The sequence below is a fragment of the Penaeus chinensis genome, chromosome 8 (assembly GCF_019202785.1).
Source record: "Penaeus chinensis breed Huanghai No. 1 chromosome 8, ASM1920278v2, whole genome shotgun sequence".
Taxonomy (NCBI): Eukaryota; Metazoa; Arthropoda; class Malacostraca; order Decapoda; family Penaeidae; genus Penaeus; species Penaeus chinensis.
In genome coordinates, this window is record NC_061826.1 from 22,111,572 (window position 1) to 22,128,755 (window position 17,184).

Sequence of the window (17,184 nt, forward strand, 5' to 3'; positions counted from 1 at the left end):
CCAATTGCCGTCTCATACAGAAGAAATGTATGTAAAATAAGAATTATACATGTACGAGTTACTCGTACGGGCAAAAGAGATACATCATAGATCTTTACGCCTACAACTACGACAGCAACAAACCCTATTAATGAAAAGGTTTCAGTGTCTTTTGTTCTGCGTAGATGAGTGAGTGGGTGTGTGTGTGTGTGAGCGACAGTGAGCGTGAATGTGAATGAAAGTGAGAGCTCTCACAGTAAATGTATCACAAACACGAAGATTAATTTCCTCATTTAATTATATACGACGGAATGTACGCACTAATGAACGGTGACGTAAAAAAAATATTCGCAGGCTTTCTCACAAGCAAATCTTCTCGGATCAGAAATACTGAAATACCGAGGTAGCCATGTCTAGCTATGCATGTCAGACTTCATCGATGGGGGGTCCCTATACCCAAAATGCCGTACGAAATAAAGTGAAATGAACGAGACAGAAAAATCTATAAATAACCTCCTCCACTCCACTAGGATAGGCGCTCGTGACAGTCCCAACGAATCACACGATAGCTTGCGATTTACCCAAAACATGCAAGCGACTTTTAGAGAGTAAGAAGAATCGATTAATAAGCGATTCTACCTCAAACCCTAGTCCTACATTAATGAACGGACGTAAATGCAGGTCACACCGACTCGAAAGTTGCCGATCGAACGAATAATTTCTGTTTTACCTGTTCCTATTATAGTAACGTCGGAGCGTAGATCTATTAGGCGATTCACGCAACCCCGGGCTATATCATGCATCCCTGTGCACAATGATATGGGGAAGATTAACGCTATACTCAATATAATAAATTTATACAAAATTCGCGTTACAATCTCCGCTCTAGCGCCAATAGAACGTGTCACCATTGAACAATGTAACAAAGCTACGCATATTCCTATGGTGCAAAATTTTCAAACAACCAATTAACGTGAACAGCGAGCTGTCTCTCAAGCCATCTCACGTACCGACCGACCGAAAGTGAGAGAAAGCGAGGCCAGGTCAAGACGGGAAACGCATTATGAGAATAGATATAAGTGATATGATATTCGTGATAAAGGTAAAATCACGAAACCCGGTAAATTCGTTGTAGCCGAAACGATATAAAATCCTAATAACGAAAGAAATCAATTAACTACTTGATTGATTAAAGACATTCATGTTTGTTGACCACATGCCGTGATCACACAGTAATGCGATCTAAGGTCAAAACTCAACACTTTTACCCAACAAAACCAACGTGAGAGTGACTGCACATTTATGTGAGAAGAAAGGAGGGAAACATTTAACACATTAATGTGAGAAGAAAGGAGGGAAAAGAAGTGAAGAGGCCCAAAACGTGTACTCACGTGGTTTTGAAAACATGGTCTTATCGTGGACGTGTTAGTCGAGCAAATTCGGAGACTGTGTGTCCATGTAGCGAGCCAAAAGACCATCCTGCCATCAGTTTGTAAGAGGCTGTAGATGTCTCTTGACAATGGCTATCAGGGGTAGTCATAGTTGTTGAAACGGCTGGACTCTTTATCAAGGAAAAGTACTACACAGTGAAGGGAACACACGAGACACGCGGTGTTGTAGTGAATGCAACCTTAGGTGAAGCGACGGAGTGACCTTGAGGGAGTCAACTATCGCAATGCTTGTATCTGTTAATGGGGCTTTTCGTGTCGTAGCGGGACGAGCGGTAAGAACCCTCCGAAGGCTCGGTTGGCCAGGGATAACTATGATAAAATCAAAATGAAAGCTTAGGATTAAAACAAAGTTAAAGGACTAAAATAATGTAACACTGAACCCTTAAGATAAATAAAAAAAAAATCTACATTTAACATTAAAACACTGAATGTTTTTAAAGGCATATGGAAATGTTGATTTATTTCTTTTGAATTTATATTAGATAAGGTTCACTACAGTGTCGCGTGTCCGGTCTCCCAGCCCTGGGGGGCCGGAGGCTGGTGGTGATCTTGTCCGGATGACCTCTGGAGTGAACTGAGAGACTGGGTCATCCTCGGGCATAAGCAATGAGCGTCCACCGGAAACGTGGCGTGGGACAGCTGCCATATATATATATATATATATATATATATATATATATATATATATATATATATATATACACATATATACATATACATATATATTATATACATATATTATATATGTTATATATATGACTATATATATATATATATATATATATATGTATGACAATATATATATCTATATGACTATATATATATATATGTTATATATATATATATATATATATATATGACTATATATATATATACATGTTATATATATATGACTATATATATATATATATGTTATATATATATATATATATATGTTATATATATGACTATATATATATATATATATATATATATATATTCATGTATATACATCCGTAAATTAATACACAAACATATATTATACACATATATGTGTATAATATATATATATATAAATATATATATGTATATGTACATATCTGTCTATCTATCTATCTATCTATATTTTTATCTGTATATATATTATATACAAATTTCTAAATATCTATTTACCTATCTATACATTTATCTATCTATCTTTATATATATAAGATAGATAGACATGTATAAACAGATAAATACATATGTAAATTTTTTTATATACTATTTGTATTTACAGATAGAAATATAGATAGACATATATATATATATATATATATATATATATATGCATATACATATATACACACATATGGCAATATATATACCCACATATATATAAGAATATATATATATATATATATATATGTTTATATACATATATATATATTTATATACATACATATATCTATATACATATATATGTATATTTATATACATATATATATTTATATATATGTATATGATATATATACATATTTATACATATAGATATTATACGATAAACACAAACACACACACACATATATATATATATATCATTGATATATATATACATATATATATGATATACATACATATGTATTTATGTATACATGCAAACATATATATATATATATATATATATATATATATATATACATATATATATATGTATAGATAAATATACATGTTTATATACTGTATACATTATTGATATATATATATATATATATATGGATAAATATATATTGATATATACAAATATATATATTTGTATATAGCTGTAGCTATCTATCTATATATATATATATATATATATATATATATATATATCAATAATATATATAAAGTAGAAAACCCACAATGTAAAGCTAGATGTATTGGAAGTGAGATGAGTTTCCAAATTCACCTGGATTCCATTTTCAGGTCTGAGGAGGAAAGGGAGAGGAGGGGGTACAAAAGAGAGAGATGAAAGGCAACGCGGTAACACGGCAGGTGAGGATGGACGAACGGAAGCGAAGGGAGGTGAGATCAGGTCAGAGGATGGGGCGGACTATGTGCAGGATGGCCGGCATACGGGAGAAAGCGGAGGATGTGGGAAGCGAGGAGACTAACGGCAGGAGAAAAGCCGTTGTTCAGGTTGAAATTAGGCAACAGCATTATTAAGGAGGATTCCACTAGTCTGCGGGCGTGGACATCAGCGGAAGGAAAGACAATTCGCGCCGCTGACCAGTCCATCTGATAGCCTGTGTCCCACTGATGGCAAAAGAGGGCGTTGTTGTTGTCTCCTGGATACAGCGTATTTATGTTGAGACAGACTTTGTGAGACTGACTCACAGGAGGTACAAGGAACAACATAGGTGCCCACCTTCTAGATAGAGGGAGGACTGGTGTGGACCAGGTTGCGACAGAGAGTGTTCACCTGGCGAAAGATCAGTTGAGAGAGTGAAGAGGACGACGGAGAGAGTAGATCTCGTCAATCTAGGGCAGACTGAGGACGAGCAGGTGAGGGAGTCTCTATAGGAGAAGAGTCATGGAAGAAGATAACACGACGTCGAGAACATGACGAGGGTAGCCCAGTTTGGATAACGAATAGCGCGGGAAGTTTATCTCTCCATCTAGGTACTGGGAGACACAGACGCGGAGGAACAGCGAGATGACAACACCTTTCTTTACATGGAGAGGATGGTATGAGAAGAAGTGTATGTACATACCATTATGCATAGGCTTCCTGTATATGGAGAGGGAGAAGTGGTTAGCAGAGCGATGAACTAGGGTGTCCAAGAAGGGGAGCTTGTTGCCAACCTCCCATTCCACCTTGAAACGGATGGAAGGAGAGAGAGAGTTCAGCTGTGTCAGGAAGTCAGAGAGCAAAGACGTCGTCAACCAACCTCAGCCAAACCGACGAACGAAGGGAGATGGAAGGGAGCTCAGACTCGAAGGATTCCATAAAAGGGTTTGCCAAGACTGGACTTCTTTTAGAAGCTTTATTTTTCAATGATTTTAATTATGTGTCTTAGCCCGTTTACTTTTTTATCATTCTCGTTTACTTTTCAATATTCTATGTACTTTTCATATTTTAATTATATTTATTTATGAAAATATGAAAATGAAGGCAGTGACGTCACCAAGACGTCCGTGTATAAATACAGATCGGGCAGAACAATAAAGAGAGATCTATCTGAACCTGTGTTTGTGTCACCCCCTCTGGATTTACTTCAGCCTGAGATGTCAGCAGAGCAAAGGTTGTACTGACCAGACTTCCCGTTACTTGCCTTGGTTATTTGCTGGACGTTGTCTTTTTTATTTGTGTTTTATGATGTGTTCAATGTTTTTAAGTACTTTTAGATGTGTTTTGACCGAAGCCCTTCAAGATTCGGCTTTCCCTCGTTGCTTTTAACCTTCAGTTCCCTTTTAAGTTTAATATCTAACCTTTTAAGTATTTTCTTAGTAAGTTAACGTAAATTTCTTGTTCTAATTTCGTATTTTATTAAAGTAACGTAATTCTAGTATGTATTAATTTTACATTTTAGTGCCTTAGGCAGTTTTAGTTCAGTTTCTTTTAGTTCTTTTGTTTTGTTGTATTTTAAATGATAGGCTGAGCCGACAAGGACTTATATCTTCTCCGCTCAGGGTACATGTCAGGCCTGCGTAGGATCCTGGGTCAGTGCCCGCTACCACTTTACAGGCCCAGGATCTGTATAAGGTATCAGGGGAGTGAAAGGGACCCTTATTTGCGTCCCTAAGCCGTTCTCGCTTCACGAGAGGCTTCAGCTCGCTTCGCTAGGCTGGGGTTTGAGTCGGGCTCCTCATTACAGATTAAACAACTATCCTTACAATATATATATATATATATATCAATATATATAGAGTAAGAGAGAAATATATATATATATTCACATATATACATATACATATATACGCATATATACACATTTATACATATTAATATGCATATATATATAGATATATATATACACATCCATCTTTATATATACATTCATATATATAAATATATATATGTATATATAATAATTTATATATATATGTACATATAATCATTTATATATATATATATATATATATATATATATATATATATATATGTATATATAATCATTTATATATATATGTATATATAATCATTTCATATATATATATGTATACATAATCCTTTATATATATATATATATATATATATATATATATATATGTATATATAATCATTTATATATATATATGTATATGTATATATAATCATTTATATATATATAATCATTTATATATATATAATCATTTATATATATACACACATATATACATATATATACATATATATTCGCGTATGTATAAATACTCATATATAAATTCCTATATATGTATATATTCACATATATACACACACACACACACATACACGCAAATATGTTTGTGTATATATATATATATATATATATGTATATATATATATATAAATGGTATATATATGTGTGTGTATATATATATGCGTACTTGTGTATGTGTGCATTTATATATGTATGTGTGTGTGTGTGTGTGTGTGTGTGTGTGTGTGTGTGTGTGTGTGTGCATATATATATATATATATATATATATATATATATATATATATATATGAATATATATATGAATATATATGAATATATACATATATATATTTATATAATATACATATGCATTTATATATATATATATATATATATATATATATTATATATATACATATATATACGTATATATACGTATATATACATATATACAAATATATATTATATATATACATATATATTATATATACATATATATACGTATATATACGTATATATACATATATACACATATATATATATTATATATACATATATATACGTATATATACGTATATATACATATATACATATATATACATATATATACGTATATATACGTATGTATACATATATACATATATATACATATACATACATCTATATATATGCATATACGTATATACATATATATACATATATATACATATACATACATCTATATATGTATATGCATATATATACATATATACATATATACATATATACATATATACATATATATACATACACACACACAGATACAGACACGCTCACACACACACATATTTATACACATATATATATGAATATATACATATATATGAACTTATATGTGCATAATTATGCGTTTTTAGATATATAGATATATTTAGATAAATTTATATATACATATGAATATGTTCATATATACATATATATATACATATGTACACACACACACACATATATACATATTTTTATATATATGTTTAAATATACTTATTCATATATCATATATATACATATACATATGCATATGTATATATATATATATATATATGTGTGTGTGTGTGTGTGTGTGTGTGTGTGTGTGTGTGTGTGTGTGTGTGTGTGTGTGTGTAGAATACAGGGATTAGTTAATTTTGTACTGTGTGTGATTTAGAATGTAAGTTCTAAACATTTTGATTTGAGGACTTGTTTACTATGATTCGTTTAAGTATCATGATGTAGTGAATTGCAACGCCTCTAACTAGTGGTGCCGGGCGTGCCAAGGTGTTGGGCTGCAGTACTGCCAACTTTAGAATCGTTAGTGACTGTCCCCCCGAGTCTGACTCTTCATGATTCTAATATTTTAAAGCCATAACAAACAGATACTGGGTAAGAATAGAACACGAATAAAACAATTAAATAAGAAAACAGAGGGAAAGAGATCATGAATTAAATGAGGGTTTGGGCAAAACAAAAGAATTCTGGCATATATATTTGTACTCCAGATTATCTCATTCAAGTTGTATGTGTAACATGTGCACCTGAAGAAATCCAACACAAAATCAAAGAGGAGTTAAGCCTACCAAGGTAAAGGAAAAACAGAGATCGAGTATAATGTGCGGCTAATTTTAAAGGTAGAGGGCGCGCATACTCCCTGCGAATGAAATACTAAGAGTAAAACTTCCCCGAAAGCATTTAAATAAGGATTATAACAATAATCATAAGATAAATCGATAACTAAAAGGTTAATAAGTTAGAAAACAATAAAAGCAGAAAAAAAAAACAGTAGCTGAAGAAAACGGAAAATTGGAAAGATAAAAAGCACACTGAACATAAAAAGCAAACTGAATATAAGGCAATACTACAGTTGTCATTGTTCTCTTTAAAATGTATCCAGGTGTTGAATAGGCAACGGCCACTCGTGTATGAACTCTTGGTGAGGAAACACCTTGTTAAACGCAGCAAGAATAAACAAAAAGTCAGGCCCGCAGCTCTCTTCTACACTTGGGTAGTCCTTGTGGGCTTTGACCCCTGGGTAGGGAGGCCCAGTAGGCTGGGGCGTCCTTTGGGCGCACTTTTTCTTTTGATCTGAATTCTTTTCCCCTTAAGTGACTTCCCTGAGCCTACCGGAGTTCCTCGTGAACTCCCGCATTCGCTTGGGGGCCTGGTCCGATACCCAGGATAGATGCTACCCCGGCTAGCCCTTCCTCAAGGAGGAGGGGTGACTCATGACCACTCTTTGACTAATTCGACTATGAACAACGGAACCCCCACTAATTACAAAACGAGAAGACCACTTTTCAAAATCCCCACCGAGAATGCAAGGTTCACGAATGTAAAATGCGTGAATGAAAATCAATCGCTTTTGAACGTGAACCCCTTTATCATCAAAAGGTCCTTGATGGTCAAGTGGACGGCGATTTTAATTTTGTAAAAAAATTGCAAGATGGAAGCCTCCGTGTTAACGTGCAATATACGTTAAAGTATAATATATAAAGATTAAGGATTTACTGAAGGAGACTGAGACATTAGCATATGTGAGAAAAAATATAGTTAGTTATACTGGAGCTAAGAGGAAAGTGGAAAGTTTGACACAAACCCAATACTTCCTATGCTGCAGCAGTAACTAACATCACCCCTAGTGCAAGTAATGTCAGTCAACAGCTTGCAGATAAAGATAAAGAAATTGCTGAATTAAAACAAACCGTTAAAGAATTAAATATTTAAGTTTATCAACTGATTAACTTGGTCGATCAAATGGCTGCATCAACCCAGCAAAAACATCCTCAGGATCGCACCCCTCCGTCCGGGCTACTCCTGTGAGGACTTCCCCTGGCTCGCGATCGATTTCTCGAGAGAGAAGCAGATCGCAATCTGTCAGTCGTCTCCCTCGCCAGAAGGTGTAGGACATGGAAGTTTCTGTCTCCAAACCATCCCGAGAGAGGTCCCCGGGAAGCGAGGGAGAGGAGGCGGCTCCCTCCCATAAAAAGATAATTAAAACTGGCGGACAAGGCACTTCCAAACCCCATAAAACGTCATCTTCGCGTCGACCATTATACAATGGAACTGTCAAAGTCTTAGATCTAAAGTAAATGACCTTAAATCATTAGCCTCGTCCTATCCTATTATAGTTCTCCAAGAAACGCACTTAACACACCACGTCCCTGACGCGAGGTCGTTTCGCTGAGGAACTACCATTTATATCGGAAGAATCGTGATGGTAGAGGTGGAGGCGGAATCGCCATGTACATCCTCCAAAGCTGAAGTGACTATTGATTCTACTTTGGAGTTTGTCGCATACAAAGTAAAAATTAATGGCACGTATCTGGCTATATGTTCAGTTTATTGTCCACCTGATAATGTGATAATCTATGATGAGCTCTTTGCTCTTCAGGATAGTAGGCCACAAAATAAAATAATTTTAGGTGTCTTTAATACTCATCATACGTTATGGGGTTCCCTGTGGGTGGATGGTAGAGGTGAGCAAGTAGTTAAGTTAATTAATGAATCTGATTTAGTCCTGAACGTTGGTAGTCCGACGCGGGTGGACGACAATAGCGGTAACTTGAGATTTATTGACTTATCACTGGTATCTTCATCAATAGCAGCCAAGTGCCTGTGGCACACCATTGACGACTCGTTGGGAAGCGATCAGCTTCCTATTTTGATTGAATATTCATGCGACATAGTAAATACGCCTTCAGCACTTAAATTTAACGTAAAAAGAGCAGACTTGGTCGCCTTCACAAGGGGCGTCAAGCTCGAACTTGTTCGAGAAACTATTGATGATAAAGTAAACAATATTCAGAATTCGATTTTAGAAGCAGTATTGCTATCCGTTCCTAAAACTTCGACAGATAGCGTTAAGCATAGAGTTCCATGGTGGACACCAGATTGCCGCAGGGCGCTGTGCCGACGCAATAAGTCCTACAGGCTTTTCAAAAATAAAATTAATGACGAGAACTTTTGCAACTACAAACTAGCAAGAGCTAGGGCTCGTAGAGTAGTAAGACAAGCAAAAAGAGACTCCTGGCTGAGCTTTGTCTCTACAATTAACAGCAATACCAAAATATCAGAGATTTGGTCCACTATAAGTAAAATCAATAAGAAAAATGAACATCATTCACGATTCACCTAGAGACATTGCTAATGCACTTGCCAGGCAGTTCTCTCATATAAGCAGGTCGGACAATTACTATCCTGCATTCCTGACCATCAAGGAAGCGGCTGAGTTGCAACCAATTCACTTTGCCACAGGAAATTACTTTGGTAACAATAAATATCTAACTATGGGTGAGCTTGTCCGAGCCCTAGAAACCTGTAGAGGAACATCCCCAGGCCCCGATGAGATTCGATATGAGATGATAAAGCATCTTAATCTTGATGCCATGATTAAGTTGCTAGAAGTGTACAATGAAATTTGGAAAAGCCACATTTTTCCGAACTCATGACACTTCCCCCACATCATTCCCATATTGAAAGGAGGAGGTAATCCCAGATTTGCCATCTCCTACCGCCCAATTGCGTTGACAAGTTGCTTATGCAAGGTCATGGAACGAATTGTTAACAGTAGGCTATTGCATTTTTAAATTCCAGTAATTTACTAGTTGACGAGCAGTGCGGCTTCCGAAAGGGACGCCAAACTCTCGACCAACTAGTAAAACTGGACAGTCATATTCAAGAGGCAATTGCTTTTTATATATAGAGAGAGAAAGGGGGAGAAATTACATATAGAAAAAGCTTACGACATGACATGGCGATATGGCCTACTCAGAAAAGTTCACACTGCCGAATACATTGATCTTTCTTGCTGAATTTTTTGCATTGATAAAATTATTGATTTTGCACTATCGACGACCCACGATAGAATAGTTATTTTTTTCAGATTCATTAAGTTCACTTAAAGCTATTAAATAATTAGAAACCACTAAAAATGAATTGCTGGGCAATATCATTCGTAAGCTACATGGTGTCAACAAATCAATCAAGCTAATATGGGTACCAGCCCACTCTGGTATCCATGGCAATGAACAGGCTGACAAATTAGCCGGGTTAACTGGCGATCTGGATATTAACATAGTTCATACAGATCTCAGGTGTTTTTATCTCTTATAAAAGCAAAAATACTTTCCCTGTGGCAAAGTGGGTGGACCAACCTGCAACTGACAAATAAAATCAGACAAAATATAGAATTGTGGGACACATCCCACAGGAAAAAGGAGGGAGGAGGTGGTGTTGATCCGCCTTAGGGTCAACGCTACAAGATTAACAAACCAACCTTACCCTTAACCATATCCTTATAGTCTGCAATCAATACAAAATCCATAGACAAACACTTTTTTTTTTTTTTACATTATTAAATTAATATTATCAGATGATGAAAGAATCATCAGTAAAGTAATCACTTTTCTAAGGGAGACAAAACTTTATGACCTTATATAGATTGATATTATGAATAGGACGCATTGGCTTAATAACCTTGGCCACATGCCGCTGGTTGATAGCCAAGAAATCCAACAAAGAGAGAAGAAAGAAGGAGAGGCAACCACAGTCACAGGTCCTGATGAAAGTCTACGGCCCCTGAAATTCCACTGGAACTAAGTGGAATTTCTCACTGTATATTGTTTTTAAGTATACTATGCGTGTGTGTACAAACGATGGAAATGTCTAAGTGGTTTAGAGTTTCGTGTAACTCTGAATGCTGGTGATATCGTGGCAGCTCCTGAAATTCCGGTGGTTATCAAGGGCACTTCATGGAATTCAACCAGACTGTGTTCTACACAAAATACTCTAAGCATCCCGACATAGTTGGAATAACCTATGTTAACCGAAATTTTTTTCGAATAGTAAAACTTCAATGTGCTGTGCTGAAAAACATGTGACCTGTTTGGGACAGCCGTTTTTAGCGTTGATAACGGAAACTGATGTAAAATAAATATTATTCTTGTGCTGTAGGCTGTGCAGTTCTAGACAGCAGGAGAGTTGCTAAATGGCCCTTAGAGGCTAATATAGGTGAGAGTCACATGTTGACTTATATTGATTACTTGATTATGGCAGTGAATGTGAATATGGCAAAGGTTATGTTCTAGTAAAATGATTGTATTGACCTATAACTGTATTGTGTACCTGCTGCAGCACCATTATGTTGGCAGTGTCTGTTGCCTTCTTTATGTTAATTTACATTTATTTGGTTGCAACAAAATTGTTCTTCACTGTTTTGTTCTTCACTTCACTTTTCTTTGCTGTATATCAATGTTCTTCATATTTACTGTAAACGATAAAGGTATAAGAGTGAAGATCGAATTTTGCTTCACCAGTCATTACCAACTCTGAGAATCTAGGAAGGGTTCTCACTATATATATATAAATATATATATATATGTGTGTGTGTGTGTGTGTGTGTGTGTGTGTGTGTGTGTGTGTGTATACACCACAAGAAATCGTGCGGCATAGTTGGTTTAGCACTGGTCATTCTGGTCATACCTGGAGTGGCAAGGTTCGAGTCCCGGGCAGTGAGGGTTGTTATTCTTCTATATCAATACGGTGTTATATATACATAAATATATATATATATATATATATATCGAGATATATATATATATATGTATATATGTATACATACATATATATACACACACACAGAGATTGATACTGATTCGAAATATAAAAGATGCCGTGTTATAATTGTAAAGATGTCACGTAAAATTGCCAGAACCTCCCTAAAAGTTTGTATTTTATTTTCTTTGTTTTCGGCATATCAATATAACAATTTTATTATTAAATAAACAGGCTAAATTAAGATAGTTACTTATAAAAGGTTTGTTTGCTTAAATGTTCACGATTCAGTGAGGGGAAGGTCGGAAGTTGGGATATCGTTGTTTCCTCCCACTCACAGAGAGTGAGAAAGGTTGTGGAAAAGGATTTTTTATTGTTTTCTATTAATATATTTTTTTTTCTTTTTTTTTTTTTTTTTTGCCTGTGGATACAGCAACGGCATTTGTCAAAGGTGCCAAGTAATGAATTGCGAAAGGAACAATAAATAAGAATAAAGTGTAGGAAAGGGAAATTGTATATGTTGGAAGGGAGGGACCAATCACTTTTTATTCAAGTAAGTAATGGAAAATATCGGGGAGCGGGGCGATTGTTTCGATTCCATCTCACGTTTAAATTTACCATATTTATCGTAAAGATCACTGAGTTATAATTAATAGGCGAAGGGTGGGTTAAAGTTCAAGTTAACAGAAGATTTGAATGGATTTAGTAAAGGAATATTCCTTTTTATTGCTAATATCAAACGCGTTGTAATATGCCACCCCTGTTTATTATGATTAGATTATAGTTTTTATTATCATATTACTGTTTTTTTTTTTTTGTTTTTTTTTTTGCCATTTTATCTTTTGCACAAACTCAGCGGAGAAAAGAACTCAATCCACATCACGAGCCTTAAAACCGTCATGTCATGCTACTCAAATTAAATTAGGCAAGTCAAAATTGGGTTTTCTCTGGGCTTCCTTAGAATCTAAAACCCCAAATATTTGTATGAGAATTGATCTAGACAAATTTGGCAGCAGCAATTTAGTAGTAGAATATATTTAATGTTGCATATGATAAACACGTGATACGACACACACACACGAACGCACGCACGCACGCACGCACACACACACACACACACACACACACACACACACACACACACACACACACACAGACAGACAGACAGACAGACAGACAGACAGACACACACACACACACACACACATACACATATATATGTATATATGTATATATATTTATATATACAAATATATAAATATATATGTATATGTATATATATATATTCATATATATATACATATATATAAACTATATTCATATATATATACATATATATAAACTATATTCATATATATTTTTCATATATATATATATATATATATATATATATATATATATACATATATATGTGTGTGAGTGTGTTAGTGTGTGAGTGTGTGAGTGTGTGTGTGTGTTTACATATAATATATATACATATATATATATATATATATATATATATATATATATATATAGAGAGAGAGAGAGAGAGAGAGAGAGAGAGAGAGAGAGAGAGAAGGACATATAGATGTATATACATATATACATATATATATATATATATATATATATATATATATATATATGTGTGTGTGTGTGTGTGTGTGTGTGTGTGTGTGTGTATACATAAATGTGTGCATATATATTGATATAAATAACTATTTATACAGATATATTATATATATATATATATATATATATATATATATATATATATATATAGGTAGATGTGTATAGAGTGTTTTCACTTACGTCATAACCGATAAGAATTCCTGGATGCGCGGCCATAGTAGAGGTACGCCGAGTAGTGACGTTCTTGGGTATACGCGTGTTTATAAATTTAGATTCGAGGATACTGCAAAAAAGTACAGAGGTCCCAAACCTGTTGAAAAAGAAAGATATTTCAGGAAAATCGAAATAATCGGCGAAGACCCCTACGATGTGGTCGACTTGTCACCTGACTGGAGCTTACTCCGTACGTACCCAGACATAGTAAATTATTTGCTGTTTACTCCAAGCCCGTACATAGCTGAAGATCTGAAGATATATAAATGCCTAGAAGCATACCATCAAATGGTAAGTGGATGGGTCAGTGATGTACAATCAAAGGAAATAAATGGAAAATATCTTGTTAGAGCAAAGGTAGGCCCATTATACTTCTGTGGGAATATTAAGAATCTGGGCCATATAAAAATAACCTTGCTAAAACTAAACTAAAGTTCTGCTGCAGGCGTGAAAGCCAAAGCGAAAGCCGTTCTCGAATTATCTTAAATAATCTATAAAAATTAAAGTGTTATTCTCGATCTTGCTTACTATGACACGGCAGTAATTCACCATTTTTACCAATGAACTTTGCAAATCTACGCGAAAGTATAAGTCTCCGTCTCCCTTAATGCCTCCAAAATGGCCGACGCGAGATTGGTGACGTCACCTGAAAACACTATATATATATATATTGTCACAACTGCGAGATTGCTCTGGACCGTCGGCTTTGTTTACCTCAGTCCGGGCGGCGGGCTTAGGCCTTTACATTGTCGGGACACTTAAAAGGAGCACCAGTCAAAAATTCAGTAGTTGTCCCGTGACTTTGACGTGTGATCTCGCCTGCTCCACTGCATCCTCTCCCTTCAGTTTGTAAATATCCTTAGTGTAAATAGTACCCTTAGCAATAAAAACTTGTGAATGTTTCCTCTGATGTGTTTCCGTTGACCTGACCACTCTGAGTCCCTTAAAACGAACCCTGACATTGGCGACCTTGCCAGGATCAGACAGTCTGGAAAACGGCACCAATAGGAACTACGTGAAGGAAGGTGAAATACTGTGCCTTGAAGGCATAGCCTTCTAACACTACATCCAGGAGCAGGAGAGGCTCTCTACTACCGGAAACGGGAGGAACAGAGGCAGCTGTGGGAAGAGCAGTGTCGCAGGAACCGTGAAGAGGAAAGAAAGAGCTGGAAAGCAGAGCAGGTGCTGTGGAGGAACGTGGGTCCTCTCTTTTGGCCTTGCTCTGACCCTCCTTGTGCAAGGGAGCACGTCGTCCGGGCGACTCAAGCAAAACTCCCGGAACGCTGGCCAGAGGAGAGACTGACCACGAAGTCGCACATGGACACGATCCGTCTGCCCAAGGAACCGTCGCAGCGGGAAACCTGTCGGCATGACGGACAAAAGCGGAGGAGACTCCCGGGGAACGGCCGGCGGAAGAAGCAGGCACTGTCGAGGAAGCCTCGGCCGACGGAGAAATACACGCCAGAGGAAGCGACTGCAGCGGCACGGAAGTCAGAGGAGCTGACCGCCCTTGCATGTCCGCTTGTGCAACTAGTAGGTGCGGTTTTTGCACCCGAACGACCAGTTGGCATGAGATGCCCGCCTAAGAGAAGCTGCCTGCCGCCAAGGACGAGCTGGAGGAACAGCTGGTAGGTAAAGGATGTGCGCCCGAACAACCAGCTAGCTTGGGTTACCCGTCCAAGCATCCGGTGGAAAGCTGCTTGCCGAGGACTCACCGGAGGAGCTGCCTGCCGTGGACGTGCCGGAGGAGCTGTCTGCTATGGACGCGCTGAAGGCACAGCTGGTGGGTGCCGGATCTTGTGGGAACTGGTCTGCCGGAGGAGATGCCTGCTGTGGACATACCCGGGAGGACCTACCTGCCGAGGACGCGCCGGAGGAACCGCCTGCCGAAGGCACACCGGAGGAACAACTGGTGGGTGCGGGATGCGCACCCGAACGACCAGTTGGCGTGGAGGAGGTACTTATCCAGGATGTGCCAGAGGAACTGCTGTGCAAAGGCACCCTGGAGGAGCTGTCCCCCGAGGATGCACCGAAGGAGCTGCCTGCCGTGGACTCGCCGGAGGAACTGCCGTCAGAGGATACCCTGGAGGAGCTGCCTGCCAAAGAAGCACTGAAGGAGCTGCCTGCCGAGGACATGCCGGAGGAGCTGCCTGCGAGAACGCGCCGGAGGAGCTGTCGTCCAAGGATACCCTGGAGGAGCTGCCGTCCGAGATGAAGCCGGAGGAGCTGCCGTACGAGGACATGCCAGAGAAGCTGCCGGTAGTAGGGAGACTGACAGAAAGCAGAATCGCGATCGCCGGAAGAGTGTGGCTGACGGAAAGGGTAGGCCCTGGGGCCACATCACCGCTGGATGTAGGACCTCGGAGCCTTGGTGTAGACATCTCGCAGTTGTGGTTCTCGGAAATAATCTTCATTTCTTGGAAGATTATTTTGAAGAGAGAAGGGAGGTATGTCACAACTGCGAGATTGCTCTGGACCGTCGGCTGCGTTTACCTCAGTCCGGGTGGCGGGCTTAGGCCTTTCGCGGTTGGCTTGCTCACCGTGTGGGAAACGAGGGCATCGGCCTAAATTTACATCGGCGGGACACTTAAAAGGAGCACCAGTCAAAAATTCAGTCGGCTGGGCTTAATTTAGAAGGCCCGGGCGAAGCTAGAACTTCGCAAATCATAAAGAAGAAGAAAATTCAGTCATTCAAGCCACAGGATCTGCCAAGGAAGGACACTCCTCCCTTCTCTCCCTGTGGTGAATTAGCCTTACGCGGCTAATTCAGACCGTTCCACAGGGCGCAGCGGGTGGCGCCAAGCTGAACAATGCGAAGAGGCTTACCGTGATCCCTCGATCTCGGAATTATACTGGAGGTATACTGGACCCGCCCCCCGACACCTGGTGAATTAGACCCCATCTTCGGGCTCGTGCTCGGACGTGGAGATGGGAGAGCAGGCTGAACCAGCCATATCAGCTGCTGCCCCCACAAACAAGCCCGAAAGCCGAAAGGGCGGGCCGAAGCGTCCGAAGCCGGAGACCGACTCTGATGGAGA

The 17,184-nt window shown here is 37.8% G+C and overlaps 1 protein-coding gene across 1 annotated transcript; it reads right to left on the bottom strand.

Annotated features, from left to right (window-relative positions):
• Window positions 1-15,805: 15,805 nt before the first annotated feature.
• Window positions 15,806-16,282, bottom strand: LOC125027844 (sericin-2-like). The gene is made up of 2 exons (XM_047616975.1): window positions 16,078-16,282; window positions 15,806-16,029 (listed from the first exon to the last, which is right to left on the bottom strand). Exons 1-2 carry the CDS (start codon window positions 16,280-16,282, stop codon window positions 15,806-15,808), a joined length of 429 nt encoding a protein of 142 aa, XP_047472931.1.
• Window positions 16,283-17,184: the final 902 nt, after the last annotated feature.